The sequence below is a fragment of the Lycorma delicatula genome, chromosome 1 (genome assembly GCF_047948215.1).
Source record: "Lycorma delicatula isolate Av1 chromosome 1, ASM4794821v1, whole genome shotgun sequence".
Taxonomy (NCBI): domain Eukaryota; kingdom Metazoa; phylum Arthropoda; class Insecta; order Hemiptera; family Fulgoridae; genus Lycorma; species Lycorma delicatula.
Window position 1 is genome coordinate 131,454,724 of NC_134455.1, and position 13,210 is coordinate 131,467,933.

Below are 13,210 nucleotides of genomic sequence, written 5' to 3' on the forward strand. Positions count from 1 at the left end.
CTACACGAGTCACTGCAAATAAGAATTTTTCTATATTTAGGGTTAATGATGTTTAGAACCTTATTTATAGCGTATAGTTCAGCGGTAAACACACTCGTAATACCGGGTAGACCAAACATATAAGTTCTTTCATTGACAACAAATGTACAACCAACGGTATCGTTTTGTTTCGATCCATCAGTGTATACAACCGCGTCTGGTTTCATCTTGGAGAGAACACACTGAAACATTTGCTGGAAGACAATAGGTAGTGTTGATTGATTATTGTATGTCGTAAGGTCAAAAGTAAAATTTATAAGGTTTATTCTCCACGGAGGATATGAGCAAGGATACGTAGTAAAGAATGACGGTGTGTCAACATTTATATGCTGCAGCAGACGCCGGGTACGGACACCTACAGGTGCCGACGTGGATGGTCCTCATACTTTCCTAGATTAGGATTTCTAAAGACTGATTCAAGAACCGGGTGAGATTTGGCTGTCAAAATAAGATAATAAAAGCTGGTCTCGTTTTTCCCAAAGTGATGGTTCACCACAATCTACAAGTAAGCTTGCGACAGGACTTAATATATAAACGTACCTGTGGCAAGCCGAAGGAAAGCATGATGTACACTATCCAGCATTTTAAGCACGGTTTGACGAGCTGAAGAGTAGGCGACACAACCATAATCTAAACGGGAGCGAACAAAGGAATTGTAAAAACGTATCATACTACACATTTTGTTTTTTCGGATGAAACTGTGAAACCAGTAATCCTGGACCAAGCTTCAAAGTGGAATATAGTGTTCTGCAGTAGTCTCTCTGCTGTGGGTGTTGATCGGCTTGCAATGTAAATAAGAAAGTCGTCAGCAAATTGAGAACATGAGACAGGAGTCTGCACACATTTGGTAATACTGTTTATGGCTACAGAAAATAAGGTGGCACTTAATACACTACCTTGAGGCACTCCATTCTCCAAGATGACACTACCTGAGAGCGAATCGTCTACACGAACACGAGCCGTTAAATCGATAACCGATAAAAGCAAGCATATTTTCCTTGATTCCCATTCTTTGAGGGTGTTAAGAATACCACGTCGCCAGGCTGTGTCATATCGAAGAAGATAGCGACGTGGTGTTGGCGATTGAGGAAAGCGTTTTGTATGGCTGTTTCTATTGACACTAGATGGTCAATGGAAGATCGTCCTTGTCGGAAACCACACTGTTCTGGCGATAGAAAGCTATGTTTCTCCAAGTACCATGTAAGCCAGCGGTTTACCATTCTCCCCATTATTTTACACAAAACGCTTTTTAATGAAATATGGTAGCTTGAGGTGTTGGATTGGTTTTTACCAGGTTTTGGTACTGGTATAATAAATGCTTCTGGCCAGCCAGGTGGGAAGATTTGTTCAGAGAATAAACCGTTGAAAATATTCAAAAGTTGTTGTAGTGCCGAATTAGGAAGGTGTGAAAGCATGGAGAGGCGAATGTTGTCCGGTCCAGGGGAAGTGTCACATGAGTTTTTAAGTGCATGTAACAATTCCTTAAATACGAATGGGGTGTTAAATTCACCAACCGAATCACCAATGTTTAACGATAATACTTTTATCTGTATCTTGTACCTTTTAAAATCGTTATTATACGATGAGGTGAGAGACACCGAGTGAAAAGATTTTGCTAGAGTATTTGCCACAGCCGAAGGTGATGAAAGGAGTTCTCCTTCATCAAATAGATTGTTTCGGTGATCCGAAAATTGCACGGAAGTTTTTCCACACAGTAGACGGGGTAGTAGTGCGTGAGATAGTGTTCACGTATTTCGTCCATGAAATTCTCTTAGGGTTCAAGAATACACGACGGCATACCGCTCTAGCCCTGCGGTATAAATTTAGATGTTCAGGTGTAGGCGTACGATTAAATTTGCGTAGTGCCTGCCGTCGATTCCTAATAGCATATTTGCAATCATCATTCCACCATGGAACGGAATGACGTCTAGGATTACCCGATGTTTGTGGAATATATCTGTTGGCATTCTCAAGTATCATGGATGTAAAAGAGGAACATTGGTCAAGGATGTTCGCACCATCGTCACACTGTGATTGGAATGCTTTATGGTGTCCATCCCAATCCGCCTTTTCAACCATCCATCTCCGTGGCCTTCTTTTAATCTCGCAATCTACACCGAAACTAATAATAATTGGTCTGTGATCACTGCCATGAAAGTCATCATAAACGGACCAATTAAAATGAGGGAGTAAATTCGCTGAGCATATGGAGAGATCAATGTTAGATACAGTACCAGATGATAAGGACATGAATGTGTGTGAACCATTATTCAGTAGACAAAGGTCCAAGTCTTGTCTCAATCTGTTTATCATATTTCCTCGAGTGGAGCAGAAGGTTGAGCCCCAGGAAATGTGGTGGGCATTGAAGTCTCCTACTATTAACGATGGAGATGGTATTTGCGTGAGGAGATTTGAGACTTCTAAAGCACTGAACTCAGTGTTCGGTGAGAGATACAGATTGCAGATATGCAATTTGAAGGGGCTAGAGACCTTTATTGCAATAGCAGGAATGAGAGTGGTTAGTTGAATTCTTGTAGCCGACACCCCATAATTCATGAAAATAGCCACGCCACCACTCACCCTACTGTCTACTAGGCAGTCGTATCTCTTACAGAAGTATCCTCTGAATGTAATTGGGTCATGTTGTAGAAGGTAAGTTTCTTGGAAACACATGATTAGTGGATCATGTGCGTGCGCCAGTACTCTAATATCTTCAATGCGGGACCGAATATCTCTAACATTCCACTGAATAATGTTCAGTGTAAAAAAAAAATAAATAAATAAAAAAAAAATAATTAAATTTCGGAAATTATATAAAAATTAGCTGTATGTGTTTCGGTTGTATGTGTTTTTTATTTTAAAGAACTCCGATGCCCAAGGGTCGGGTGGTTCTTCAACCATATCCTCCAGTATATGAGGTGATGGTGGAGGAGATTTATTTGAATGGGATGCTGCAGTTGACATCCCAGGGGGGGTGGTTTTGTTGGATCCCTTTACGGGGAGCTTATTAGGTGGTTTACTGCCAGCTGTGATAGTCGCTACTCGTGCCGGTAGGACTTTGGGAACAGCAACTTTCGTATGTATCACACTGTTGGATTCACTAACAGCGACGCAAGACTTTTTATTCATCTTTGCTAGCTCTGAAATAGTGGCTGTAAGTGAAGCTACTTGATCAGAAAGCATCTGAACAAATTTTTTAAGCTCATTGCAGGATCCGCACTGCTGATTATTAATATTTGTAGGAATTTGTTTCGATGTAGCGGTGGCAAAAAATACATCTGGTTTAACCAGGTTCCGTGAATTGTTTATCTTTTTATATTCTCTGCGTGCAGCCAGGAAAGATAGCTTTTGCTAGGTACAGATTTTGAGAATTGCCTTTTCTTCTTTAAAAGTTGGGCAATCTCGGGACCGCTGCAGTTTGCACATTTTTCACTTTCTGCAGTTAGTGTCATTGTGACCTTCTTTACCACATCGAGCACAGATCTCAGTTTTCATGCAAGATGTTGTAGTGTGACCAAAACCTTGGCATCTGAAACAACGCCGTGGTTGGATACGAATGATCGTACCCTGACCGAGAGGTAACCCACTTTAATCTTCTCTGGTGGAACAGAAAGATTGAATGTTAGTATAAGAGACGGTGTCGGTTCTTCTGTTCCGCTCTGTCTTTCCATTATACGTTTCACTTCAACAACATCTTGGTGGCAAAGCTCGTCAACTATTTCAGAGATATCTATATCTAGAAGGTCTCTACAAAAGATTACACCCCGGCTCGTATTTAACGATTTGTGTCATTCTGCACTTATATTTATACCACCCATATTACAGAGACGTAAGATAGATCGACTCTGTTCGTCGTTTAATGTTTCGATCAGAATCGATCCATCACGTAATTTCCTGATGTTCTTCGGGGAGCCACTTGCACCTGTTACAGTTTTGTTTATTAAGAAATGTGAAACCTTTTGGCGGGACCCACCTTCCTGACTATTTCGGAGAACAACGAATCTAATATTTTTAGAGTTCAAGTCTAAAGATTTGCAGTTCTCTTCGGTAGGACTTTTATCCTCGTCAGACAAAGCTGATCAAGGTCTCTTCACAACACTTAATTTGGTGGTTTTTTCAGATGGACCACCAACCATCTTGGAATTTAATATAGGAACAGAAATTTTGGTCCCACGAGTACCGGCGAAAAATGGACCACTCCAGCAGAGCGCACGCGTACTGGAGCTAGAGCTAAGTACAACTGGGTTCGCCCTGGTGCCCAGAGGACATCGTTCGAGACTCACTACGTAGAGCCATTCACCCATCGGCACGATTTGTTCCTACCTTGGGTTACGGTTGAGTTTCGGAAGATGTCGCAACACCACCGAGTGTTAATGTAAAAAATATCAGTGTAGGATGTTGTTGTGTAAGTGTGTAGGTTGTAATTTATGTAGTGTTCTTGGTGTAGTATATGTGTATAATGTAAAGTGTTCTGCAGCTCATTGTATAGTGGGAAGAAAAGCTGCAGAGGCTTATCCCGTGGGGACGCCAACCCCCAAAGTCTTAAAGAATAAGAATAAGTTGGGGGTTGGTGCTAGATCAGAGATTACATCTTCTGGTTTAAAGAAAGTTGCAGGAGTCGCAGCAATCTGATCATAAGATGTTACCTTCAGTGATTTGCTAAGCAAAATTTTTTTTTATCCTTGAAGTAGCTGAACTTTTATGTGGTTTTTAGCTCAAGATTTGCTACTTCCTCCTTATAAATTGGACAGTTTCACAATATCAGAGAGTGATGACAAAGGCAGTTGAAACAAATTGTTAGCTCCCTGCACAGTATGCGCTGCAGTATGACCAAATTTTTACAAGTACTGCAAAAACCAGGATGAACAGCTTTTTATTCTTTCAGTACATTTGGGTGTATTAAACAGGACATGCGACGTGGAAGGTAGAACTTCTACGTTGCGTCGTCCTTCAATCGTTGACATGCAATAACTCCTTGTTGATGAAGTTCCTCTTCATGCAATTCAAAAGCTCTGAAGATCTTCTGTGCAGTTCAGCAAGTTGCTGCACACAACTATTCCTTTTGAGATATTTAACATACCATGCAGTACAACCTCAATGTTGATGACCCCAATCTTTTTGTTTTTGTATAGCAGTGACTGTGGATCATTGACGGTTTCAACAAACAGTTCCATAGATGTCTATTTTGCTTCTTTTACAGGTCTTCCTGCAGCTTCCATAATGCTTCGGGCTATCACGAACGAACTGATTTTACTAAAAACTCCTTCTTTACATTTTATCACCAAATATTTGGGAATACCTGCACTACTTTTTGGTTTAAACTTGGTTCGATCAAAACTTGCTTCTATCTGTCTTTTCTACATTCGTAGACCCATCACTTGTGAAGACAAAGGCTCTCCAAGACAAGAGTTTTTACGTGTACCCTCATGATTGTGGAAAGTAGATGTTTTCATAAATAAAGTGATGCCAGTAAATATGTCATTAGATGTGGGCGCAAAGGAGATTGGGTATGTCCCGGATCACTGACCTTACCTGGATTTCCCCAATCAGCCACCTCAGATTTAAGCTGAGCCAGGGAGTAAGGTATTGTCTAATCTGCTACACTGACGTCACAGGGCTCACACCTAACAGTGAGGAATCCAATACTCTTACCAGAGGTTTAGTCCTTGTCAAGGGCTGAAGAGATTGATTAGACTGATTTTTTTTCAACGACGGCGCAACTTGTCGGCATAACAAGCTCACATCAGCTCACCCCCAACTCAATTTCCACTAGTGTAAAAGGGAATAAGCATTCCTGTCCACACTCCACTCAGTGAAACTGAGAAGCACACCAGCTTGAACAACTTGGGACTGTCAGTCCCATTCTCCACAGAGTACTCCTGAGTAGAACCATTGTCCCTTTGGCCGACATAAGTGCTGAAGTACCATGTCATTGCCTGTCCCAGACATGTGTGTAGGTGTAACTGCAAGGACGTGAGGTTGGATTTTATCCAGGACTATTCTTAATATTATTATTATTATCATATTAGAATATTGTTCTATTTGCAATTATAACAGAGGCATAACAGATAATCACAATGGGTCGATACATAGGAAGCACTTTGTCATTTACGACATCATGGCCTGATTTTCCACCATGACACATATAGAAGTAGGTCTATTTTTTATTTATTGTTTATCTTTAAGGCTGTGCATGTTTACCTTGATGTTGATACCTTTGGATTCCAGTTTCTCATTCTCTATGTGAGAAGCAAGAATCATTGGCTTTTTCAGTTTAGTTGACGAAGTAACTTTGTTCCTTTGGTGAGATGTATTCAGCTTTTGAACGAAATATATGATAAGATTGTTGTATTAATTAAAAACTAGATTACTATAATATAAAAACTCGGCTATTTGTGTTATGTGATTTATTTATTTTCATTCTTTTTGAGAGCATTCACTTTACGAAGTGTTTGTTGTTTTTATATGTTTTTGATTTAATTTTTTTACCTGGAATATATTATTATAATTCATAGCACTGGACATTTGGTTAGATACATTAATAATTTGTGAGTAGGTTTTTCTTCAACTTCAAACATTTTTACTCCTTTTTCCCATTCTCAATGTAAGGTCAAGCATGATTTACTAAAGTATTTTCATCTACTACTCTGGTGTGCTTGCTTCTGCATGTAGATAGGTCATTCCTGTGAAAAATAATAATTATTATTGTTATTGGAGTTATTGTTGTTAAAAAATTATTAATTCTCTCTCACCTGTGGTTGCAGGTTGAGTTTTTTCTTACAGGTACTGGTGAAACTCTATTTCACACAAAGTTTTTAAATTCATTTCGTTTCTAAGTTTTAATGCAGTGTTAAGTTTAGTTATAGGACTTTGTATTACCTGGGCATGATGGCTGCATACAAGATGCTTTGTTAGTGCTAGTTGCGGCAAACCATTTTATGGCAAGCAGAAGACATTACCCTGTAAGGCCCATATGGTAAAATCTTTCACCCTGAGTGTATACACATGGAATCTGATGAATTTGATATATATATATATATATATATGTATGCTAAATGGGCATTTATAAATGGGGTGACTGGCTGTAATGGATGGATCTTTGTAATGGATGAACTGAAATCCCTAGAAATGACAACACACGTGTCTGTGAGCGATTGATTTGTGATGAAAGAAATTCTGAAGTTAATGGAGTTTTATTGGCTTCAGATTCTATCTCTTCTGTTCCTTGTTCTCTTACCTCTTCTCCTCTTCTATCTTTGTGGTTAAAAGAGATGTGGTTGTGAGACACCAAAAATAAGGAAGTGACTTTTTTGTCATTTTGAATCCCTTTTTGATAGATTGCTTGATACATTTTAAATTTTGAATGGCAAAGTTAATGCATTAGTGAACTGTGTTACCAATACAGGAAATAATAAATCCTGAGAATTTCGACATCATTGAGTTGTGAAAGGAAAATAAAGCGTTGCGTAATAGATTGAATGTGGCTCTGATTAGTGAAAATTGTTAATTTTAAATGAGCATGTAAGTAGGGTAGTCTCCAAGTCTAGAAGTAGTCTTGGTTTGTTTCTTTGGGTTGGTCAGCATTTCCAGTATGCAAATATCACCTTGCAATTATATAAGACTGGTTAGACCTACTCTTTCAATATTGTGCTGTCATATGAAATTATGATAGACTACCTGAAGTAGTATAGAACCAGTACAGAAGCGACTATTTTATGTGTTGTGTCAATGCTATATCTCTTCCTTTGAAAAATACAAGGATGAGTGCTATTTTTGGAAGATACAGGTGCTCAAGGTCAGGCACACTGTGCAAGGACTTGCCTTTGCTCATAAAACTGTTAACGGGGTTATTGAGTTTGATCTGAGAAATATGAGCTTATATATTCTTTTTATTCTTTCTAGTAGGTACTACGTGCTTAAATGGTATAATGACTGCAGGACCCCTTTTTCAAGATGTATTAGCAGGCTAAACAAGTGTGGTTGGCTGATTATTATATTTCATGTTGTATATTTGAATAGGCTTTCTTACTGGTATTTTGTTATGTTTTTTTTTTGTATTGTTAGTGACTTGAATGTTAGTATTTTAGTATTTTATGGCTTGGTGCATTATCAAGTCCTTTAATTTACAGTATATTGTAGATAATATTACATTTTTATTCAATTTAGGTTCTGACATTCCCATGTTATATACATTCTCTGATAGGATTAGTGCATGCATACACCAAGGTTTTCTTTACTGTTCTATGCACTTTCTTCACATTAGAGTAGGTCACTCAGCTTCAGTTAGAGTTTGAGTTTGTTCATGGAGCTGGAATGGCTGTAAGGTTAGATGTGGCCATCAAAAAAAAGAAAAACAAGATAAATCATTGATAAAAAAGTTGAAGCTTTATGAAAACAAAAACACCATGAACATTTTTATAGAACACTGTGTAAAATTAGTAATAAATTAGAAAAAAAAAGTGATATATGGATTTTATTTTTTTGTATTCAGTTACATTTTTTTTTTTTTCCAGCAAATATAGTTACTCTTTGTAGTTATACAGTACATTATTTAAGGGAAAATACGGGTCAAATTTTGCATGTCAGGCTTTATGCAGATCTTGACATTTCATCACTCCCTCTAACCAAACAAAAAAATACATTTTTAACATTGAAAAATTCAGAAATGTAAATATGTAGGTATATATAAAAACTGTGTTTTGCTTGATATTTCCAGATTGGATAGATTAATTCTGATGAAATTTGGCACTATGAATTTTGTAATTGAGGCATTGATTCTATTTGATTTTGGTCATAATCGATCAAGGGGTCAGAGAGATATGAGCCTTAAGGGGTCTTGTACCTCAAGATTTTACTTAAAGGTTAGGTAAATTTTTTCATATAATTTAATGCCCCTTGCGTAGCAAAGATATTTTCTGATGGTCTTATTGAAACCCCCATTAAGGGTTGGAGAAGGAAAACCTTTTTTCTTGTACTAGTTAAATGATTCTGTTATTCTTATTTATATATTGCTTTAGTTATATATTCAAGTAATTTCATTTAGGAGTGGAGAATAATCCTAAATGTTTTACTTTTCTCATGAGTTCTCATTTTGCTAGATATGTCTTCAGACTGAATTAACCAAGTTTTATGAAATTTTGTGTGATGACTTTTGATTATGAGTCATTGATACCATCTAATTTTAGTTGTAATTGGTTGAGGAGGTGCAAAGATTCAGTCAACATGGGTCATGTATCTCAAAATTTTACTAGAGCAGAACAATTTCTTGCATAATGTTTTACTTGCATACTTACAAACATTATATTCCACTTAATTTTCTGGCAGAAAAAATTTGTCTAACAAACCTGAATATAAACAAAGTGGGAAATGGTTTAAGGATAAAAAATATTTAAATGGTTTATATAAACTAGAGATTTACATTATGTACAGTACTAGAGAGTTGGGGAAATTGAAGGCTATCCTAAATTTTGAACTGCATTTTGAATATGTTATTTCTAAATTAGAATGTATAGGACACATTCACAAGCATTTTGGAACTAGCTTTTGCCAACAAAAAGAAATGGAAGGAAAGACTCTGAAAGATGGTAAACTTTTTATTTAGAAACATTTTTATTTATAAAGAAACATTTTATGGATCTGCTATATGACTTATAACAAAAAAATTGAGGTAATATGAGGAAAGTATGCATGGGCTCTCCTTTTACATAACATTTCTTCAGATGAGCTTCCTCAACACGACTTCTACCCAAAAACTGAGGAAACTTAATGAAAATTTTTGTTGGTGGATCTTACTGACAGAGTAATTCACTCAATTAATTATTTATTGTATAATCATTTGATTTGGAACAGATACTGCCAAAAACTGTATTTGTGGGTATAGATACTATGATTTTGGAAGTGTGAGATACAGTTTGAGCTTATAATCAGGAAGGTATTACAAAGTGTTGGGTTTTAAAACAATAAGGAATACATCTCAATATGAAAAATATTGAGAGTAACAAATCTATGTGGCTGAGAAAGCACAATAGGAACAAATGAAGAAAACAAGATGGCTAGGAATGTCAAAATACCAGATAGAAGAATCAGCGGATCCTGATGGAGCTGGGTTATTTTAAATTAGATATGCCAAAAAAATATTGTATTGTAACTTAAAAGTGTTTTTCTAAAAAGGTAGTTTTATTAGATAAAGGATCCTTTATTTCAACAACCAACTTAAATTCTACTTTGGCTGGAAATTTTTTGTATTTATGCTGCACAAAGGCAGGTTATTATGGAAGTGAAGTTTTGCAGTTCACTGAGAAATACAAAAACAGAAAATGTTTATTAAGCTTTTGACGTAGATTTTTCCACTAAAATTTTTAAATTATTAAAAAATCAATGAAGTAATTCTACAAATAACCTAACAAAAATAACCTGAACTAAATAACCTGACAAAATTTCAGCTATGAAGCTTTCATTGTTTCTGAGGAAAGCACTTTTTCTTTCTTTTTTCTTTTTCCTGCTTAGCCTTTGGTAATTATCATTCAGATAATGCTTCAGAGGATGAATGAGGATGATATGTATGAGTGTAAATGAAGTGTAGTCTTGTACAGTCTCAGTTCAACCATTCCTAAGATGTGGTTAATTGATACCCAACCACCAAAGAACACTGATATCCATGATTTAGTATTCAAATCCGTGTAAAAATAACTGACTTTACTAGGACTTTAACGCTGGAACTCTCGACTTCCAAATCAGTTGATTTGGGAAGACGCATTTACCACTAGGCCAACCTGGTGGGTTCTGAGGAAGGTTAAATTTGTCAAATTTAACATGGGACTTTGACAAGGACATGGGGCATTGACAAGGTTTTTAAACATTCTTATATAACTATTCAAAATGTGTTAAGGAAATGTGTCATTTTCTAACTTCAATTATTACAGGTAATTACACAAGAAGATAGGATTGTTCAGAAGAATTTTTAGCTATTACCATGCTTGATCCTTTGTATCCTCTAAGTAATGGTCTCATACTGAAAAATAGATCATTTTAATGTTGGTGTGTGTGCTAATTTTCTTCTTTTTTTTCCTTTGCTGAGTAGTTTTTTAATAGTCAACTCCTTTGAAGCTAGCTGTAAAAAACAACAAAAATGCCAATCATTTAATTAGGCTTATTATAGTCTGAAGTTTTGTCTGTGTGTATCAATAGTCATATTTATTAAATGGCATTTATTGCGTTATGATTAACTAACTGGTTAACGCCTATATATATATATCGTTTGTTGCTGTGTGACAATATGGAGTCATTTTTATTCTGTAATTTTAGATAACCTTTTAATGAAAGTATAAAGTAGATTTTCTTAGGTTCTCATTTGTTAATAATAATATTATTATTATCATGAGTTATTTTGTGAAATTATATGAAAAATTGTTTATTTATAAATAATTTTCATACTTCCTTTCAGATCAGGACAGATAAAAAAATATGATGAAATTGTAGTATTATACGTTTTGAAGAATTTATCCTTTATTCCTGGCATTGTTGGATTGTTTATTTCTGGAATCATTGCTGGAAGTCTCAGTACTATTTCATCAAATTTAAATTCCATGGCTGCGATGATTGTTGAAGATTTTATAAAGGTATCCTTTTATTTAAATAATATATATATAATTTTTTTTTCTCTGTGTGTATGTTTTCAGATTCAGAGTATAAAAGGGGGTATTGGCCAAACCAAACTTCAGGGACTGATTCAGGACATAAGAATAAACAAAAAGAGATTAAATGACCTAAGTTATCTCACTTCATTTTCCATCTTATTTGCCATTTTGTGCTAGTTAAAGATTATCCAGTGTGATAATTTTGTGCCTGTTTTCACTTCTAATTGAATTAAAAATGAGTAATAATTTCTATTATTAATAATAAAAAAATAAAAAAAAACATTAAATCGTCAGAAAACATAATTCACTTTTAAAAAATTTCAGTTGTACCTCAGTTGATTATCAACTGATTTGAACAAGTGAGGTATAATTTTGTTCACAATCAAGGGCTCAAAATTTTATACAAAAAACATAATTCATAAAAATAATATTTACAGAGCTGTTAATGATTAAAAATTTGAATGGTCACTATTTTGGAATTTTCAAAGGTAAAATTTTCAAACTTATTTATTTTGTATTATCATTTTATTTAAATATAATATCTTTTCGTTTATTTAATTCATTGATTCTAACTAAAGCGCGCGCGCATACCGCATTTAATTCGTGCGCGTGTAGCGATACTAACGGCGACGATAGGCACTAAATAAACTAATGTAATTTCACAACTTACGTAGAAGAAATTTTGCTTGTACGAGCGGTAATTGGTGCAGCCGCGAAGCTTAACGTACCAAGAACCAAGTAACCGGGTGATCGAGTTTGAGACTCGGCCACACCGCATCACTTTTTTAAACTTTAAATATTATTCACACACACACACACACACACAAACACTGACATCTGGAAAATTTCCGTCCTGTTTTTTGGTTTTCTTAGTTGTCAAAACGTCAAGATATGGCAAAATTGGATGCGTATGCCCAAACTGGACCGATTACAATACTTTCCCGTCTAGAGCTGTAACTCTGCTATAGTGCTATTTAATGGGAAAGTAAAGTACAAAATGGCAGACAGTGGGAAAATGAAGCAAGATAAGGCATTTGTCCAAATGAACTGTTCTGTTTATTTCACTGTCTGAATCAATCCTTTAATTTTAGTTAAAATCTCCCGGGACACTCAGTATATATATTTCTTAAACTTTCTATCTGTGACTATCTCATGATCCATTTACTTAATAATAATCTAAATATTCTAAATTCCATAAATTAATTGATGTTAACTATTTTTACATACATTAAGCTGTGATGCTTCAATGACTTATAAATACAGGTACATCTACTGTCCCTGTGAAATTTTGTTTATTTTCATAGATGTACGTTCTTATTGATTAATAAGTAAGTAATTCTATTAAATAGCGTATTTATTGGAAATTTTTGGAGGAAAAAAATAGAAAATTTAAAAAATATAAACTTTAAATTTTAAAAATTTTTGGGAAAATCATATTTTAAATATGGTTACTAAATATGAAATATGGGAAAATATACAATGTCAATAAATTTAGATATTTGGGAGAAATAATCAGTTGTTCAGATAAAGAAGTC

General features: G+C 35.4%; 1 protein-coding gene and 1 long non-coding RNA gene across 2 annotated transcripts in view; one reads left to right on the forward strand and one right to left on the reverse strand.

Moving 5' to 3' along the window:
- Positions 1-13,210, forward strand: part of LOC142322260 (putative sodium-dependent multivitamin transporter) — a 41,226-nt gene that overhangs the window by 15,936 nt on the left and 12,080 nt on the right. Inside the window, exon 7 of the mRNA XM_075361147.1 lies at positions 11,483-11,657. Coding sequence (XP_075217262.1) covers positions 11,483-11,657 — 175 coding nt within the window. The remainder of the gene's footprint in view (positions 1-11,482; positions 11,658-13,210) is intronic.
- The window catches only part of LOC142322315 (uncharacterized), a 37,535-nt gene continuing 30,785 nt past the window's right edge, over positions 6,461-13,210 (reverse strand). Inside the window, exons 2-3 of the long non-coding RNA XR_012755820.1 lie at positions 11,011-11,149; positions 6,461-6,722 (exon numbers count right to left, since the gene is read on the reverse strand). This is a non-coding gene — a long non-coding RNA (uncharacterized LOC142322315). The remainder of the gene's footprint in view (positions 6,723-11,010; positions 11,150-13,210) is intronic.